Source organism: Marmota monax, unplaced genomic scaffold (genome assembly GCF_021218885.2).
Source record: "Marmota monax isolate L192 unplaced genomic scaffold, Marmota_monax_Labrador192_F-V1.1 WCK01_AAM20220418_F8-fsc00149, whole genome shotgun sequence".
In the NCBI taxonomy this organism is placed as follows: Eukaryota; Metazoa; Chordata; class Mammalia; order Rodentia; family Sciuridae; genus Marmota; species Marmota monax.
In genome coordinates, this window is record NW_026693170.1 from 3,412,613 (window position 1) to 3,432,106 (window position 19,494).

The 19,494-nt window shown below is 46.7% G+C and overlaps 1 protein-coding gene across 3 annotated transcripts in view; it reads right to left on the minus strand.

Annotated features, from left to right (window-relative positions):
• The window catches only part of Grik5 (glutamate ionotropic receptor kainate type subunit 5), a 60,039-nt gene that overhangs the window by 28,838 nt on the left and 11,707 nt on the right, over nt 1–19,494 (minus strand). For 2 of the 3 annotated variants that reach the window (XM_046455596.2, XM_046455597.2), the window contains exons 7-12: nt 19,186–19,239; nt 18,932–19,093; nt 17,316–17,468; nt 16,785–16,889; nt 16,563–16,670; nt 7,531–7,734 (exon numbers count right to left, since the gene is read on the minus strand). In XM_046455596.2, coding sequence (XP_046311552.1) covers nt 7,531–7,734; nt 16,563–16,670; nt 16,785–16,889; nt 17,316–17,468; nt 18,932–19,093; nt 19,186–19,239 — 786 coding nt within the window. The remainder of the gene's footprint in view (nt 1–7,530; nt 7,735–16,562; nt 16,671–16,784; nt 16,890–17,315; nt 17,469–18,931; nt 19,094–19,185; nt 19,240–19,494) is intronic. The other variant, XM_046455598.2, reaches the window with a different exon arrangement.

Genomic DNA, 19,494 nt, shown 5'->3' on the forward strand with positions numbered 1-19,494 from the left:
CCAAAAATCAGCAAGTGGGACGCCATCAAACTAAAAAGCTTCTGCACAACAAAGGAAACAATTAAGAGCGTGAAGAGAGGGCTGACAGAATGGGAGAAAATCTTGGCCAGCTACTCCTCTGATAGGAGATTAATATCCAGAACACACAAAGACCTCAAAAAACAGTAGTTGAGTGCCCCTAGGTTCAAACCCCAGTGCCTTAAAAAAAAAACAACCTGAAATCAGACATTAGATGGAGGGGTTAGGAACAGCAGTTCTACAGTTCTCATAATGATTCTTCATGGCCCAGAGGTTGGCTGTCCTCCTACCAATGTGAGATCTGGGGCTCAGCAGATGCCAATAGATAAATAAATAAATAACCCAATCCATAAATGGGCAAAAGATTTTAAATTTTTTTTCTCAAAAGAAGAAACACATATGGCTAATGAATAAACAAATATATGAGAAAAAGTTCAACATTTCTAGGAATCAGGGACATGAAAATCAAAACTACACTCAGATTCCATCTTGCTCCAATCCAATGGCAATGATCAAGACTATGAACAACAACAAATACTGGTAAGGTTGTGATGAAAAGGTACTCGTGTACATTGTTGGTGGGATTGCAGACTAGTACAACTACTCTAGAAAGCTATATGGAGATTCCTCAAAAAACTAGGGATGGAACCACCATATGACCCAGTTATCCCACTCCTTGATATTTTCCCAAAATATCTAAAATCAGCATACTACAGCAATACAGTGATACAGCCAAATGTTTATAGCAGCACAATTCACAATAGCTAAACTATAGAATCAACCCAGATGCCCGTCAGTAGATGAATGGATTAAGAGACTGTAGTATACATATATGATGAAGTTCTACTCAGTCATTAAAAAAAAACCAAAAAACTAAAATTATGGCATTTTCCGGTACATGGATGGAAATGGAGAATATCATGCTAAGTGAAATAAGCCAAACTTCAGAAACCCAAAGGTTGAATGTTTTCTCTCATATGCAGAAGTTAGAGTAAAATAAAGGAAAGGGGAAGGGAAGGATAGGATAACATAAATAATCAATTGAATATAAATTAATAGATAAACAAAAGGAAGTCTAGTAGTGGAAAGAGAATGGGCGAGGGGAGGGAGGATGGTAAGGAAAAGGGAAGGATCATGAACTGAAATCGATTTCCAAGCATGCATGAGTTTGTTGGGCTGAACCCAATTACTATGAAGAACTATAAAGATCCAATAAAAAAAAAAATGAAACATTAGCTTCAGGGTAGGTAGGAAGTATATCTGTTCTGTACACTGCTTCCTCCTAGTGGTTGGAACAGGGCCAGGTGCACAACAGGTGCTTAATAAATAAGTTAATCAATAAATGAATGGCTAAATATATCTGCCTTTTTTTGGTCGATTTTAAAAAATAAGGCAGATCCATGTGGAAAATTCACTCACAGCCCTTTGGTAAGCCCCTGTGTTCTCCTTTCCCCCTCTTCACTCTCCCCCCACCCACACTTGGAACTGAACCTAGGACCTCACACATGCTAGGCAAGCACTCTACTGCTAAGCTATATCCCTAGCCACCACCCGCCCTTTTAAAAGGCAGAAATATGTGTACCAACAGAAAAAATGTCAAGCTATAAGTGAAAAAAAGCAAATTACAAAATAGTATGTGTAACAGGATACTTTTTTCCTCTCCAGTACTGGGAACTGAAATCAGGGGTGATCTACCACTGAGCTGTATTTCCACCCCACCCCACCCCCAGCCTCACACGCTTTTTATTTTGAGACAGGGTCTCACTAAATGGACTAGGCTGGCCTTGAACTTTTGGTCTTTCTGCCTCAGCCTCCCAAGTCACTAGAATTATAAGTGTGTGTCATTGTGCCTGGCTGGATACCATTTTTATAAAAAATAAAAGTTTAAAACTTTAAATACATGTATTAATGAGTTTATAGAAAATGAGTTACAAAAATATACCCACACTCATAATAGTGGTTATCTCCAAAATGTGATTTTGCATCATTTTGTATTACATATGTAATTAATGAACATAAAGAAACTGTTTTTAAATGGCTTGGAGCAACTTCTGAACTCAGGGCCTTGCACATGCAAGCATTCACTCTACACTGGTCTACTTCCTAGCTATACAACAACTTTCGATGGCATACAGAAGCACTTATAATTTTTTGATGTATATATACATTTTATGTGAAATGGAATTATACTTACCATATATTGTTTTATAACCTGAAACACAATATGATATAAAACTATAAAATGGCTCAAAAATCTATGCATAAAATGAGATGATTTTTAAAATCATAAAGCAGAGATATTCTGTATTGATATTCATTTTCTCTCTCACCTATGATTTTCTCAACGCATAAAAATTTTGAAATTGGAAGACAATTGTGATATGGTATTTGAAAATGGCATCTAGGGGACTTTGTGCATCCCCAGGAGACAAGGTTTGATGAGGACTATAAGTAAGAAGGTTGAAATTAGCCAGATGTGGTGTGCACACCTGTAATCCCAGCTACTTGGGAGGCTAATGGCAGAAGGATGGCAAGCTTGAAGCCAGACTGGGCAATGTAGTGAGTCCCTGTCTCAAAATAAAAAATAAAAAAGGACTGAGGATTTAGCTCAGTAGTTGAGTGCCCCTAGGTTCAACCCCCAGTGCCTTAAAAACAAAACAAAAACCTGAAATCAGACATTAGATGGAGGGGTTAGGAACAGCAGTTCTACAGTTCTCATAATGATCCTTCATGGCCCAGAGGTTGGCTGTCCTCCTACCAATGTGAGATCTGGGGCTCAGCAGCAAAGGGACTTGCCCCCAACTCATAGTGCTGTAGCAAGTATCTGTCCCAAGGCCCATGCCTTTTCAAAACCCCCAGCAGATACTTGAAAATCCAGGAATAATGTAGAAATTCACTGTTGCTGATCAAGCACTCCTGTCCAGGCTCTTGTCCAGCTTTGACTTGTATTCACTCCTTGACTCCTCACAATCACCCAGCAAGGGACTGGTATTAGCCGCATTTAACTCCCCCATACTTTGTGAGGTAATATGAGCCCCATTTCAGGAAGGGAAATCGAGGTTCTGGACATAAAGCAGTCTGGCAGGGATTTTGTGGGACTTCTGGAAATCTGGGGCTGGTGGTCCAGCTCCAAATTGGTGTGCTGGTATACTGGATGCCATGGTGGCTCCTCAACCCTCACTCATTGTCAGAGCATTCACTGCTCTAGCTGCCCAGGGTGTTGTTGGCTGATGGCTCTCAGTTCTGACAATAGGAGACAGGACAGCTCTTCACCCAAGGTGACCCACCCCGAGGACAGTCCATGTCCAATGGCATCTGTGGGGGACATAAAGGCTTGGTCCATTACCTTAGGAGGGATGTCCTTGATGGCCATTCCAACTCTGGAGCTGTCCATGGTGGAGGACTATAGGACAGCAGGCCTGTATTGCAGTTCAACTTCACCCTCTGCCCATGCCTGCTTCCTGCAATCCCTAACAGGGCAGGTTTCCAGGGGTACCTCCCATGCTCCTGGCCTGTAAATCTGACTTGAGTATGTTCCTGGGACCCTAACCTGATATCTGTTCTACCCTTGAGGGCCAGACCAGAAGGCACAGATTTTATCCTGAGGCCATGGAGTTTCACCTAAAGTATGAGGGACAGGTCAGACTTAATTATAAAGAGATTCTGCTGTAGGATCAACTGAGGCATGGAGAGACATGAGGCCAGGAGGCTGAGGAGCAGAGCTTCAATTCACACCAAAGCAGCGACAGGGAGGAGGAGGCCAATTCCAGCAGTGGCCACTGGGTGGAATAAAGGGACCATAATTTGACACTGGTCAAGGATACCTGGGCTGGGGATGTGGCTCAAGTGGTAGCGTGCTCGCCTGGCATGCGTGCGGCCCAGGTTTGATCCTCAGCACCAAATACAAACAAAGATGTTGTGTCCGCTAAATACTAAAAAATAAATATTAAAAAATTCTCTCTCTCTACCTCTATCTCTCGCACTCTCTCTTTAAAAAAAAAAAAAAAAGGATACCTGGCCCAAGCCAAGGGTGACTGGGAATGGAGAGATGCCAGCATCCAGGGCTGTCTTCCATCTGAAATTCACTCTCCATCTCCCAGCTAGTCCACTGGGGTGCCCACTGTAGTTCTCTCAGTCATTTGTTGTACAGGCTGGACATAGTACCTTGGTGCCTCACTCTATGCATTTGAGAAAATGGGGCTAATGCCAGTCCCTTGCTGGGTGGTCGTGAGGCATCCAGGAGTGAACACAAGTCAAAGCCTGGACAGGAGTGCTTGGATCAGCAACAGTGAATTTCTACATTTTTCCTGGCTTTTCTAGTATCTGCTGGGGGTTTTGAAACGGCATGGGCCTGGGGACAGACACCTGCTACAGCACTGTGAGTTGGGGGCAAGTCCCTTTGCTGCTGAGCCCCAGATCTTACATTGGTAGGAGGACAGTGAACCTCTGCACTATGAAGAATTGTTATGAGAACGAAGTTAAGTAACACTTGGAACATTCCTGGCACACAGCGTGAAGTCGGCCAACAGCAGCTGCTGCTGTCGTGGTGATGTGGCGGCGATTCCCACATAGCTCTGCTGGCAGGGCAGACTCAGCAAGGCTGAGCCCCACCCTGCTTAGCATTCGAAGCCTGCTCCTCCTCCACTGTTCTCTCCATAAATGTCATCGCTGCCAGCTGCCCCAGCCAGACAAGGGAAGAACACCCGCCTGCCTTCTCCCTCCTGCTTCCACTCCCAAGGCTGTTACCAAGACCTGGGCTCTACAATCCCTCCCCAAGTCTCCATCCCTGCTGTGTTGGGGCCCAGGTACACCATCTCACCCTGAACCTCCTTACTAGTCCTGCTGCCACTGCTGCCTGCACCCCCTCCTACAATGGAGCCAACCCAAAGTCTTTGAGGGCATCCCATTAATTTGCTGAGGCCTGAACTCTTTACTACACTCAGCAGTAGAGGCTATCCCAGATCCGCCTTGTTCACTACTGTACCCCAGGATAAAGCACAGGGCCCAGTACACAGTAGGTGCTCAATCAATACTAGCTGGGTAGCTAGTGGATAAGAACATGAATGTACTCTTGAGCTGGCCATGCCAAGAGGAATAAGAACAACAAGAGCATAGGACATAGGCACTTATCACTTCCTACCCTCCAGGCCCTTTTTATTTTTTTTTATTTTTTAAACTTTTTTTTTTTAATATTTATTTATTTATTTTAATTCTCGGCGGACACAACATCTTTGTTTGTATGTGGTGCTGAGGATCGAACCCGGGCCGCACGCATGCCAGGCGAGCGCGCCACCGCTTGAGCCACACCCCCAGCCCCCTCCAGGCCCTTTTTAGGCCTCTTAAGTGGACTCATTCATTTCATGTTCACACTTATTTTACAGTTGAAGAAACTAAGTGACAGGGAGGTTAAATAGCCTGATCAAGGTCACATAACTGGGGCACAGCAGAGCCAAGACTCAGGGTTAAAGTCACAGCAACCAATCACAAAAGCTTGTCCCCCAGCACCAAATAATCTTGCCCACCCCACTGAGCAGGTCCAGAAACACAAAGGTTAAGACTGGCCCAAGGTTGGGCAGCTGTAAATAATTACTGTTCCAGAACTTCCTTCTTTTTTGATGAATAAACTGGCATGCAGTTTATAGATCGTCAGTTGCTTATTTCTTTTCTTTCTTTTAATATTTATTTTTAGTTATAACAATATCTTTATTTTATTTTTATGTGGTGCTAAAGATGGAACCCAGTGCTTCATGCATGGTAGGTGAGCGCTCTACCTCTGAGCCATAACCCCAGCCCCAGAGCCTATTTCTAGGGTTCCTAATCAAAGAAAATTTCTGAGCTCATATGACTGAGGACCAGACTGTGGAAACAGGTCATGGGAAGCTTAGCAGTCTGGTGGGAGCAGGGCCACCAGTTCTGGGCCTCTGCCCTCTGTCTCATCAGGTGTCTCTCTGGGCTTCAGGCCTTAAAACCCACCCTGGGGCAGAAGCTTTCAAACCAGATGGCAGCCTGACCGAGGAGGCAGTGCCTCAGGGCCTGCCCCTGGAGTTGGGGGGGAAGACCGCGCAGCCAGGACTCAGGGACTCTGCTCCACCAGAGGAGCTCTCCTTTTGTCCAGGATTCAGAAGAAGCTTTCAATAATAGAAAAAAGTTCCAGTTAGAATAACTTGAATATCAGTGCCCTAAGGGATAAATGTCCTTGTGAAGCAAAGTGCCCTAGTCATGTCTATCCTGGTGACATTCAGGGGCTTGGATGTAGTAAATTCTGGCATAGGAGAGATAGGAGCTAAGAATCTCTGATGTGTTCAGCCAAGTCCAATGTCAAGGCCACCCTGACTGTTCCTGGCCAGTTCCTTGCTCTTCACACTAGCTCTGAGTGTGACTTAAACTGGGGCCTGTTTGGCACAGTCTTGTCTCTTGCCATGTGCCCTCCCAATTTCTCCATCTGAAATAGAAATAGGAACACCACCTTGGTCCCCACTGTCTGATAAGCAGTGTGTGAGGAACTTGTCTCTACTCACCACAGACCTGTCAGGTCCTATCTCTACCTTAGGGAGGGGAAAAAAGGATTTGAAGAAATGACTCACCCAAGGATTCCAGTTCAGGTTGGTCTGACTCCAAAACATTCTTTGCACGGCACCCTTGCCTCCCATGGCCCTGCCTCTTATCCCTCCTCACCTTCATCCAAGTCCTGCCCACTTGCAGGCCCAGCTAGCTCTTCCAGAGCTCCCCACTCTCTCAGGCCCCCCAGCTTTGTAGATGCTGTTTCCTCTGCTCCAAATACATCCCCCTCCTGTACCCCATCACCTGCTGACTTCTTCATACCCTCCATGAAATGATTTGGGCATTGCCTCTTCCAGAAAGCCCTCTGTGGAACCTGGGTCCAGTGCCTGCCATGGGCCCCTCCTCTGAGTTTTTTCCATTTTAGACCAAATGGCTCTAGGGTATTATCATTTGCTTCCTGAACCCTAAAGAGACTTGAAGTTCTTAGGGGTAGGCCAAGGTCTATGGTGCTCCCCACTTGCTATATCTCATTCCCAACAAGGGGAAAGGCACACCATAGGTATTCCAAAAACTACTGACTGAGTGAATGTGTAAGTCTGAGAAGCATCTCTCGATGCCCACAATATGCCAGTCCTCCTTTGCAATACTGGGCAGAGCACACAAACAAGGTGAGCCCCTATTCTGAGCTTCAGCTCCTACAGGAAGCCTGACATGATCACTCAGATCTGCACTCGATCCCCACTCTGTGTTATTTCATCCACTCAATAAATCTTTGAGCACTGATTAAGCCAAGGTGGCTGGTTGGGGACAGGGGGCATGGGGTGATACACTGTCCAGCCTCATGGGGCTCCCAAACACAGGTGCCCAGCCCCTATCACCCAGGCTGGCGGAGGGGCCTTTAATGACTCTCTTTTTGCCATGTGCCAGACAGGTTCTGAGGCTACACTTGCTGCCCTCCCTCCCTCACTTGCCCACTCCAAGACCTCTTCCCCATCCCTGGCCCAGACGTACCCGGTTGATGAGCTCGCCAACCATGCCTGTCCAGGAGCCATTGGGCTCAGGCGCCCCATACAGCCCATCCTCCACCAACCGCAGGCGGTAGCGGAAGCGCAGCAGCTCAGCCAGCTCCCGAAGCATGTCCACACAGAAACCCTCAAAGCGCTCGTTCCCTGACAGGGCCTGGAAGTTGGGTCGTCGCATGACATACGGGTTTTCCTGGGTGAGCAAAGAGAGCAGGGGTCAAAGACTGGATATCTCCAGCTGGACTGGAGATCCCAGAGCCCCAGTGAGCCTCAAGGGCCTGGACCAGGCAGCCAGAGCAGCAATCTGCTTGCAGAGTTGGGAGGACAGATTCACTGCACATGTCCTCACTTACAAATGCTCCAAGTGGGAAAGGGGCCTAAAATCTGGGAGGAAAGCTTCATGAACCCTGCCAGCCCCTAGCAGATCACAGGGAGCCATCTTAATCTCCTCAGCCAACCTGATGTTCCTTGGTCTCCAGCTGAAATGCCTATAAGGGAGGAGAGAGATTGGAAGAAAATAGGATTGGATAGAGCTTGTGTCAAACTGGAACAGGGCTTTCTGTTTTTTTAGTTATGAACCACAGTAAGAGAGAGTTTACCTTGCAACTCAAGTCACCCCCAACACATGCACACACACAACTAGACCTAATTCCACAAAGTAGTCCTTGCCCTTAGTGATCATAGGCAGTACACTGGTATTTTCTTTTCTGCCCTATTTCATTTTTTCATGCTACCAGGAGTGACTTAATAAGCTGAATTCATGAGCCACCAATGGACCAAAGAATGTGTCCCCTACCAGGATTTAGCTCCAGCCCAGCACTACTATGAGGGAAGCAGGCCTGAGATGCCAGATGGTGTGATTTCAACGGAATTTGGAAACCTAGATTGTTTCGTAAAATCTCCTGATTATAAATGTTAGCAACTAATTCAGATTCTAATACCATTTATTTTAATGCTCTGCAGGCCAAACACACACACCTGCCAGTTTGTAATCCCTGGCCTTTTGCTACACAGATGCTTATTTCTGAGGGTTGTAAGCAAGTTTTACTGACCCCATTATGCCAAAGAAACACAAAAGCAAAGAGAACATCCCAAATGCTAGTAAGACAAGTAATGCGGAGAAGATCATACAAAAGGGAAACCTATCTTGACACAGTGATTGTCTAAATGGTTGTTGTACAGTGTCTCTTTGGACTAATGAGTGAAATAACTTAGGAAATAACCAGTAGAAAATTTTGGTCATAACATCCATGATGATGACCGTGTATTAAGCACCAGCTGTTTGTGTTCTCTCCATTACCTCACTTTAGCTCCTCACAGATACCTTACAGTAAAACAAGCAATATTAGGTGTGTGTGTGTGGTGGCTCATGCCTGTAATCCTTCAGAAGGCTGAAGCAGGAGGATTGCAAGTTTAAGACCAGCCTGAGCAATTTAGTGAGATCCTGTCTCAAAATAAAAAATAGTAAGGGCTGGGGATTTATTTCAGTGGTAGAGTGCCCTAGATTCAATCTCAAGCATCCCTAAATAAATAAATAAGCAATATTAGACTCATCTTTACACATGTGTACACTGAGGTTCCTAAAGGGCATGACCTGTCACCATTTATAATTAGTGAGCTCTGTGATAGATGAGAACATAATATTTTGCTGCCTCTTCCAGGTGCAGTCTACCTTCCCACTACTTGGGCCAAGCTGCCCTGATGACTTGCTTTGGCCAACAGAATGTGTGAATTCTAGAGCCTCTGCTTTCAGAACGGTTCTCAGGGATACCCATGTAAAGAAATCCAGGCTAGCCTGCTGGATGATGAGTAGACCAAGGCGGGCCAGCCAAGAGCCAGTACTTAGAGGCATTCTGGCCCTTCCTGTGAAATCTGGCCACCAACTAAATACAGCCACAGTGAGCCCAGACAAGACCAGCCAAAAGCTGCCCACTTAACCCACAGAATCTCAAGAACTAATGAATCATTATTATTTTAAGTCTTTGAGTTTGGAGGTGGTTTGTTACATAGCAATAGATAGAATCACCTCCCATTAAGCCTCCTGTCGTTGGCGCTGGACTCCAGGAGACCAGAGGCCCACAGCTGAGGGACAACCGGATGGGGGAAGTCAGTATTTCTCTTTCTCTACCAAGCTGCCTTTTCAAATCCAAAAGTGTGGAACTGGGAGCAGGAATGTGAGATAATACTAATAATAGCAGCAGCAGCTAGCATTTCTTGTGGGCTTGCTGTGTGACAGCTCTTCTGTCAGTGTGGGAGGTCGGTATTATTACCTCTGCTTTAGAGATGAGGACACTGAGGTCCAGAGAATGAAGTCATAAGTAACTCAGTAGGACAAGTCAATCTGATTCTAAAGCTCTGTTCCACCTATGCTAGACTGAGCTCAACTGGACAGAATCATAATGTGGACATGGGAGAAGCCAGACACAGAGATGGGGCTCTGGGTCAGGTACCAAAATTAGAGGCTCAGAAATCAAGAATTCTAAGAGAAGTACCCATGTTGGAGCTGGAAGTCTTTCATACAGCCTTCTTGGTATACAGGGGAGGAAAACGAGGCTTAGGAAGGTAAAGCGTCCAGCACAAAGACACACAGCTAAAGCAGAGCCACGGGAAGGGATACAGGACAAAGCTGAGATTCACAACCCAATGTGTACTCTGAAGCCCTTGTTCTTTCCACTATGCCAAGCTGATCTTCAAATTTAATATTGAGGAAATTGGGTTTAAGGTCTCAGAATCAGAGTCTGAGCTTATAGAGACAAAAACTCGGGTCAGAAAACAATGATCTAAGATTCAGAGCCCTGGACCCTCCCAACCAAAGGTTTTTAAGAAGCCCCTAATCCAATATCTTCAGGTTTCTGCAAAAAGAGTCTAAGGTGAAAGTCCTACACGGCAAGCAGGCAGTGGGGCACTATGAGTCTGTCTCTAAGAGCTCCCCTTGAATGGTGTGCATCTACAGCCAAAAACAGGTCCAGGAAAGTCATCACAGCAGTGCCTGTGGTGGGAACAATGACTGAAACAACTTAATTTGAGACAAGATAAAGAGATCATCGATGTCATAAAAGAATCCCAGGCAACTACTAAAATAGCAAAGTCTATAAGATATATTAAGAGGAAAAAAACAAGCTACAGAACAACGTGTACAATATGCTATTCTTTGTGACAGAAAGAACAGGAATGTGATTGTACATGCACAGACATTTCTAGAAGGATGGTGGCCTCTAGAAAAGAAAAATGAGGGACTAGGGAGGGAAGGGGGCTGATTTTTCACTCCTTACCCCCTTTATCCTTTGAATTCTATTTTACCTAGATTTTCATTATCTCTGTCCCTCCCTCAAGGTCATGAATTTTTTAAACTAAAGTCTGATATTTAAAAGTATATGGAAATGCAGCTGGGGGTGGGGGGACATGCCTCCTGTAATCCCAGCAGCTCAGGAGGCTAAGGCAGGAGGATCCCAAGTTCAAAGTTAGCCTCAGCAACTAGTGAGGCCCTGTCTCAAAATAAAAAATAAAAGACTGGTGATGTGACTCCGTGGTTGGTATTCGGAAATGCAAAAGGTCAAGAAAGGCCAAAGCAATCCTAAAGATCATCAAAACTGGTAGATAACTCCACACAAAGTTAACATTTAAATTAAGCTATAATTTTAAGACAATGAGGTATTAGAAACAGAGGGGCAATGGACAATTAAATGGAGTATCAGAAAAATCACGCATAAATGAATACTGATTTATGACAAAGATAAGACTTCAGGGAAGAGGGAGTGGGGTTGTGGCTCAGCAGTAGAGTGCTCGCCTAGTACATCCGAAGCCCTGGGTTCGATCCTTAGCACTATATAAGAATAAATAAACAAAATAAAGATATTGTGTCCAACTACAACTAATAAATAAATAAATAAATATTTTTTTTTTTTAAAAAAAGACTGTGGGGAAGAGAGGAAAATGTTCATTTTTAATAAATGGTGCTATTCATCTGGGTGTGGTAGCATGCATCTATGATTCCAGTTACTCAGGAGGCTGAGGCAGGAGGATCAAAAGTTTGAAGCCAGCCTCAGTGACTTGGTGAGATCCTATCTCAAGACAAATTTTAAAAGACTAAGAATGTAGCTTAGTGGTAGAATACTTGCCTAGAATATGCAAGGCCCTGGGTTCAATTCTCCAATACCTACACACACAGACACAAAAATGGTACCATTCAATTAAACATCCATGTGGGAAAAAAAAAATGTATTCTAACCACCTCCCACTTCACATGATTCATAGAAATCAATTTCAGATGGAACACAGATTTAAACGTAAAGGCAAAATTATTAAGTTTTCAGAAAATAAATAAAATACCTGCATAACCTTGTGGTAAGCAAGGAATTCTTAAATTCTAAAACATTAACCAAAAAAATGCATAAAATAGATCTTAGTAAAGTTAAAAATTAAGTCTTCTTGTCAAAATATACAACTGAGAATAAAAAAGTAAGCCATAAAAGGAGAGCCAATATTTGCAATACACATATCTCACCAAGAACTGGAATCCAGAATATATGAACAACTCCAAAATCAATAAAAAGGTCATATATCCCAATTTTTAAAAAATAGACAAAGACTTGAGCAAGAACTTCTCAAAGAAGGATTTCCAAATAGCTGATAAACACAAAAAAGTGATCAAGTACAAATGAAAACAACCACATATCACTGGTACCTATTAATATACTCACCACTGGGAATAATGAAGAGCAACTGGAACTGTCAATCATACACTGCTCAGGGAATGCAGTGGTGCAAACACTTGGAAAACGCTTTTGCAGTAGCTAAGAAGCTGAAACATGCACCTGTGACCCAGCAACTCTCCCTGAAACATCTGCCATAGACATTCCAGTACAAGTTCATGGGAGAGAATGTAACTAGTAGTACTGTTCATAACAGTGAAAATCAGAAATAATTCAAATTTCCACCTACATTTGATGGGTAAGTAAACTGTAGTAACTTTGTATCACAGAACATACAAGTCTAAACTACATGCAATGATGCAAGTGAATCTCATAAACATAAAGTTTATGAGCAAAGGGAGTCAGACATAAGGGTTACCAGTATGATGTCATTTATATTAAGTTCATAGGCAGGCAAAGCTACTCTGGTGAGGGAAGTTGAGAGGTTAGTGACAGAAAGGGGCACAAGGAGCTTTCAGGAGTTGGGGGCTGGTTGCATAGATAGCACGAATATGTTCAGATTTTGAAAATTCTGTGAAGTTACATTTACAATTTCTGCAAGTTTCTATGTGCATGTTATATTTCATTAAAAGTCTCTTGAGGTTGGAGATGTAGTTCAGTGGTGGGACACTTGCCTATCATGTTCAAGTCTCTAGGTTCCATGCCCAGCACCGCAAGGGGAAAAAAATCTCCTGAAAGTAAAAACAAAATTAAAAGAGGATGGTTCTAGAACATGCTTCAAAAGCTGGTTGTCCTGGACTTAAATCCATGTCTGTGACTTCCTGGAATACAGTTATATGACCTTGATCTAGCTCAGCCCCACTGTGTTATGAATACTGTGAACAGCAGTGCCAGGCCCAGAACACCACCCTGAAGACTCAAGAAGCATCAGAACCTGGGGCAATAGAGTGCAAAGGACGGGCATATAGGTTTTGTCAACCTAAATCGGCTCTACTCTCTACTATAGTCTCGCTGTGACCTTTGGCATGTCACTTATCCCCCCTGTGTCTTTAGTTTATTCATCTGAAAAACAGGGTCATAAAGATACTCATTGCAGGGCTGCTATGGAAATTGAGTAACACCAGCGAAGGACTGTGCACAGTGCTCAGAGGTGTTGGCCACAGTGGCAGCTATTTTCTTCATGGACGCAAGTACAAGAGGGTGCGGAAGGGTGAGGGAGAGCACTGGTGCACCTGGCGCTCTTGTATGCTGGGCACTGCAGGGACGAGCACATGCACTGCTCCTGTGGCCTCTTGAGGTGGCCCAGTGGGCTCATTTTACAGATGAAGGTATGGAAACTGGATAGTTAGAGAGCTTGAATGGGAGCCAGGAATGGATTAAGGTCTGACTGCCCCACAGTAGGGGCTCATACTGCCATACCAGTCACCAAAGACTGGAGTGAGGCCACAGACTGAGGAAAAGAATCATCAGAACTAACTATGTGCCAGAGCCTGAGGCTGGACTGAGGAAGGCAGGTCCCAGCCCAACCTCATCTCCTCAGGACTTCTACACCCCCACCTCACGCAACCTCATAGCCAGCTCACCCTCTGCAGCTCCAGAGCTGAGTGCCCTTATTATGGTTTAGATATGATGTGTCCCCCAAAGGCTCATGTGTGAGACAATACAAGGTTTAAAGGTGAAATGATTCGGCTATGAGAGCCTTAAGCCAATCAGTAAATTAATCCCCAGACGGGGATTAACTGAGTAGTAACTGAAGGCAGGTAAAGTGTGGCTGGAGGAGGTGGGTCACGGAGGGCATACCTGGCAAGTGGAGCGTGCCCCCGGCCCGCCCTCTCTCCTTTCTGGGTGCCTTGTTCTCAGCTGCTTTCCTTCACCACATCCTTGCACCATGATGTTCTGCCTCACCTCAAGCCCTGAGGAATGGAGCTGGCGATCTAAGGACTGAGACCTCTGAAACCGTGAATCTCAAATAAACTTTTCCTCCTCCAACTGTTCCTGTCAGGACTTTTGGTCACAGTAACACAAAAGCTGACTAAAACAGCTCCCACCCCAGAGACAGCTCCAGCCTGCACCCCATCACGTGGCCTCCTCCGCTCTCACCCAGCTGGTCCTGTCTGCCCTGCTTCTTAACATCCTCATCAGACTCCCCTTCCTCCCACCCAGGCGTCTTCTCTCCAGCATCCTCCAATGTGGACCCAGGAGCTCTCCTGACATCAGAATCTGGTGCTGCCCTTCCTGCTCAGCACTCTCTTCCAAGTAAAGAGCAAGCATAAGCAGGCCTCCAGAGACCCCTCCCCTCTTCTGCCCCACAGCCCCCCTGGACCACATCTATCCCATCACAATCCACACACCTCATGTATGCAGGTGCCAGGCACTATCCTAGGCCCTGAGGACAGAGTAGGGAATGAGACAAGTCCTGACCCACATCTGGCCAAGGTATCAGTGACTCATACCTGAATCCCCATGTTTCTGACACGGGCCCTGCCCAAAAACCCATGTCAGAAACTGGTGAATGCTGTGGGTGTGACTCAGTGGCAGAACACTTGCCTAGATGTGTGAGGCCCTGGATTCTATCCTCAGCACCACAAAAAGAAAGGAAACACATCCTGTTGTACACGCGGAGGCCACTGTCTCCCATCCTAACTAACAAACATCCAGAGGCCCCTGCTCCTGCTTCCAGGATGTTCTGCACCACACTCCTATGCAACTTCCAAAACCCCATCTGACGCCACCTCTTCTTGAGGCTTTCCTCAGGCCGCTGCAGCTGCATCAGTCCCTCCTTTGTTAGGAAACCCCTCAATACCCTGGGTTGCAAGAACTGTATTCTGGGTGGGATCACCTCCCCAGTGCCACCTGAGAACACCTATGACTTATTTCTGTGCCTCCAGAATTTGTGTGAAGGCCAGGCACATAGCAGCTTTAGAAATATTTGTGGAATGGGTGAGTGAACCAACCCATCAAGAGGAAAATGAACCTCTGGAGAAGAATAATATCGGCTCTCAGGCTTTGGGGAGAAGAGGGGAGAATGTGAGAGACTCAGAGCCAGGTCATGGCTTGGTTCACCTGACATCTTCTTCCTGAACTCTGACCCTTGTTCCCCAAGGACCTCTGTGCTTCTGCCTCCAGGCGTCTTCAGGGACTGACTACACATTACATGCACAGAGGTGCCCACTGCTCCATGCCAGCCCAGCCTTCAGGGCCCCTTGGTGAGGCTATTAGGAAGTGTCTGGTTTCCTGTCTGCAGGCCATCTGTCCCTTTGCAACAGGCTCACTGGCCCTTCTCCGGAGAGATTCCAGTTCCACTTTAGATCAGGAGTTTCCTTTTTAGAAACCAAGGGAAGAGCTCTGTGATTTGATACTTATGGGACCCCTGACATCCTGTGGAACCTTCTAGAAATCCTCTTTGAACCTTGGCCTCCACAGCTATTAGCAGCTCCCTTGGACAAGGGAAGCCAGCAGGCTCTGGACTTGGCTGCTATGAAGAGTGTGGCTGCCCAGCATGTGCTGTCTTCAGGCGCAGCTGCTCAGGGAAGCCCCTTCTCACCAGGCCCTGTGCGTCAGAACCTCCCTGACTTTATGGGAGGCAGCAGGGTACAAAAGGGAGGGCGCAGACTCTAAGCCTGACACTCGGGCCCACTAGGGCTCATTGCATGACGTCTCCTTACTATCAAAAGAGAGGAAATAAAATCAACCTCACAGGCTACTGTGAGGTCTCAAGAGCAATACCTGTAAGGGCCCAGCATAGTGCCTGGTGCAGCGGATGATCACTGACACCCCAAGACCCCTCCACCCTTGACTTGATAAAATGCAGGAATAGAAACCTGAAGACTACAGAACAATTTCTTTAGCTGGTCTTCAGGTATGGAGAGGACTGGAGCTTCCGAGCACAGCACTTAAGATTCAGACTCTGGATCCTTAAAGACATGGTTTCCAGTACTGGCTATGTCATGTATTTGTGCTGTGTCCCTGGGCAAGTTGCTTTACCTCTCTGATCTTTAGTTTCCACATCTTGGGATGGATACTAAATAAGTTGGCATGTGTCAACATACTACGTTGGCAAGTGTAACAAAACAACCTAGAAATTACTATTGTAGAAATTACTATTATGGAGAATCCAACATAGGCCAGACATGAAGAGCCCAAGGCTGAATCTGGCTCCCATGTGGTTAGGATAATGACACCTGGTCACTGTTGGGAGTTAGTGGATACATGGGCCACATCCCCTGCTAGCTGGTACAATGTAACCTATGCCAAGTAAAGTATCCCTCCACCTCAGAGAGAGCTGGCATTAAGCTGGATCACTCCTCAGGGAAGGCCCAACATTTGGACCCTTTAACCTACAGCACCCTCCTTCCCCAGGGCCACTCACCAGAATGGTTGTGACCACCAGTGTCTTGTTGGCCAGCGTCTGTGACAGGTTGATGTCCAAGGTGGTAGCATTCATGGCCAGGGTCCGGTTAGAGTACCACACCCCTATCTAGGGGCAGAGAGGGCGCCATCAGCCCCAGGCCCTGCCCAGGGACACAGCAGTCTCTAGGCCCATCCCACCCAAATCCCAGCAAGGCTCTGACATCACCCTGGGCCTGCTCACCTCACGGTGGCCCTGCCGGGACTTCTCTAGGATGCGCAGGGTGTAGTTGGTCCTCTGCCCTTTGCTGTTGAACTCGACCCGCCCGGTCAGCCCATCATACTCTACCTAGCAGGGCGGGAGGTGGGGCAGAGGGAGGGGTGGCAGGGCCCAGAGATGGGCAGAAAGACCCAGTGGAGACGAGACAACCATAAGAAACGGGAAGGGAAGGAACAGGAAAGGGACCAAGAAAGGGATCACAGTCAAAAAAGAAGACAGCACACAAGGAAACAAGGGGATATGGCACAAGGAAGCAGACCAGGAGCAAGACAGTAGGACCCAGAGAGAGCATACAGCCCAGACAGGCAGAGTACAGTTGGGAATGGACAGACAAGATGCAAGAATGAGGAGGAGGCCCAGAAGAAGCCCAAAGGCGGTAGGTAGGAGGGGTTGGAGGTAGGGGAGAGGGCAGAGGGCCGCAGGGTGGACATGGTGAGTGTCCCCATCAGAGGTGGCCACTGCCCACCTCCCACATGCTCTCTGCTCCCGGCTCACCATGCGCAGGTAGTTCATGAGGCTGGTCCCATGGGGCCAAATGTTGGCCGAAGTACAGGCCAGCGGCTTGACACCAATCTCCTGGCTGCGGTTCAGCTCTCTGACGGCGCTCACCACCACATGCACGGCATCAAACATCAAGGCAGCTGACAGCTGGAGTGAGCAGAAACAGGAAGAGAAAGAGGCAGTTTAGCGGGGGCGGGGGCTTGAAGCCCCTCATGGATGGTTCCTGTCTTCACAGGAATGGGAAACCAGGGGGTCAGGAGGGAGGAAGGAGCTCTGGTCTCCCTTGGGACATATGGATGACAATGGGGAAGTGTTTTTTTGTCCCATGCCTTGGTAGGAATAGCTCTGCCAGACTGTGTATGGCCGTGTCTCCCTAGGGAAGGCACATCTGAGAGGGTTTGCCTGGAGGGTCAGATGTGTCTCCCACAGAGGCAGGCACGCCAGCAGACCTATGTCTGCATGATCAACGCAGGTGAGGAAGACAGCCCCTGCCCTGTCTTGAGTGTGTCTGGAGTATGCAGGGTGGGTGTGGGATCAGGGAGGCAGGGACTCTGATGGAGGCCCAGGTCTGCTGTTTCCTGATGCTATGGCCATGTCCCTACCATTCTCTGAGTCTTAGTTTCCTCCCCTATAAAATGGGAATAGCAGTAGTAACCACCTCTTAGCACTACTGTGGGACTAGAGGGAGAGAAAGCTCATAAAATGCTCAGAACAGGGCCTGGTACACCATGAGTGTTCTATATGCCCTGGCTACTAAGCTGTGACTGTGGCAGGTGCATGCATGTGTACGTGTGAGCATGTGCCTTATCTGGGCTGGTATGAAGGGCTGAGTGTGCCATTTGGTATGTACAGGGGTGAATACTAATGTACCTCTGCCTGTGTCAGTGTGTGATGTCTCTGCATACACACATTGTGACTGCACATCTTGGCATCTATGGGTACTTTAGTGCAGGCAGAAGTGTCTTGGTATCTTGGCATATGAATAGGTGTCTATGAACAAATACACATAAATAAGCCTCTTTTGTATGTTTGCATTTATTACATATATTATCAGACACCTACCATGAGCCAGGCTGTTTTAGGTGCAGGGGTTACAATGGTGAGCAAAATGGACAGAAATGCCTGCCCTCGTGGAAATTATAGTCTACAGATCTTCATTTATATGTAAGTAGAATATCAAGTGAGCCAAATGGTGATTAAATATTAGTGCTGCGGGGAAGAAGGCAGCAGGGAAGGGAGCTAAAAAGTGGTTGCTTTCCATTTTAAAGATAGAGGAACCAAGGAAGGTCTTACAGCCAGGAGGATATCTGAGTACACACCTGGAGATGAGGGGCAGCCAATGGTTCTGTGGGAAAGTGCATGGGAAGCAGAGGGAAGGACATATCAAAAGCCAGAGCTGTGCATGTACTGGGGCAGCAGAGGCACCACAAGGAGGCTGGTGTGGCTGCAGCAGTGTGGGAAGCAGGGAAGAGGAGGACATGGGTTAGACTTGTCACAGCATCATATTGAAAGGCCTCTTGGGTACCAGAGGGTTCTGAGTATGATCTCAGTGAGGTCTGAAAGGGGCCCCTGGAAGCATCTGTGCAGTGTGTCTGGGTGTTTCTGCTCACCGCGGGGCCTGGGTAGGTGCTGGCTTCACAGTTCTCCCTCCAGGACATGTTGAGGCTGCGCACAAACTCAGGATAGAAGGGGTGGGAGGTGTTGAACATGGAGAAGCCCAGGATATTGGAAGAGTCCTCCACAATACCATCCAGATGCAGGATAGGGAAGTCCTGAGACCAAGTAGAGGTGGTGAGTGCTGGGGCTAAATCCCAAGTGGGGCAGACACGGTGGGAAGTGATTGGGGGCTGGCAGGGGTACGCACCATGGTGGTAAGGATGTACTTGTAAAATGCTGAGGTCATTCCCAGCTCCGAGGCCTGGAGAACACAGAAGCCAAGAGGTGGCATGAGAGGCGGAGGTCCAGCAGGCAGCAATCAATCAGGGAACCCAAGAAAGGAAGAGAGATTTAGTGATAGGCCTGACAAGATCCAATAGGAAACACAGTAAGAGACACTTAGAAACAGAAAGACAGAAGGAGACAGGTGAGGGCAGAGGGAGACCTTGATCCCTTGGTGCCCCAGGTGAGCAGAGATTTGTTAGAGGAGACAATAGGGCCCCCAAATGCCTACTGT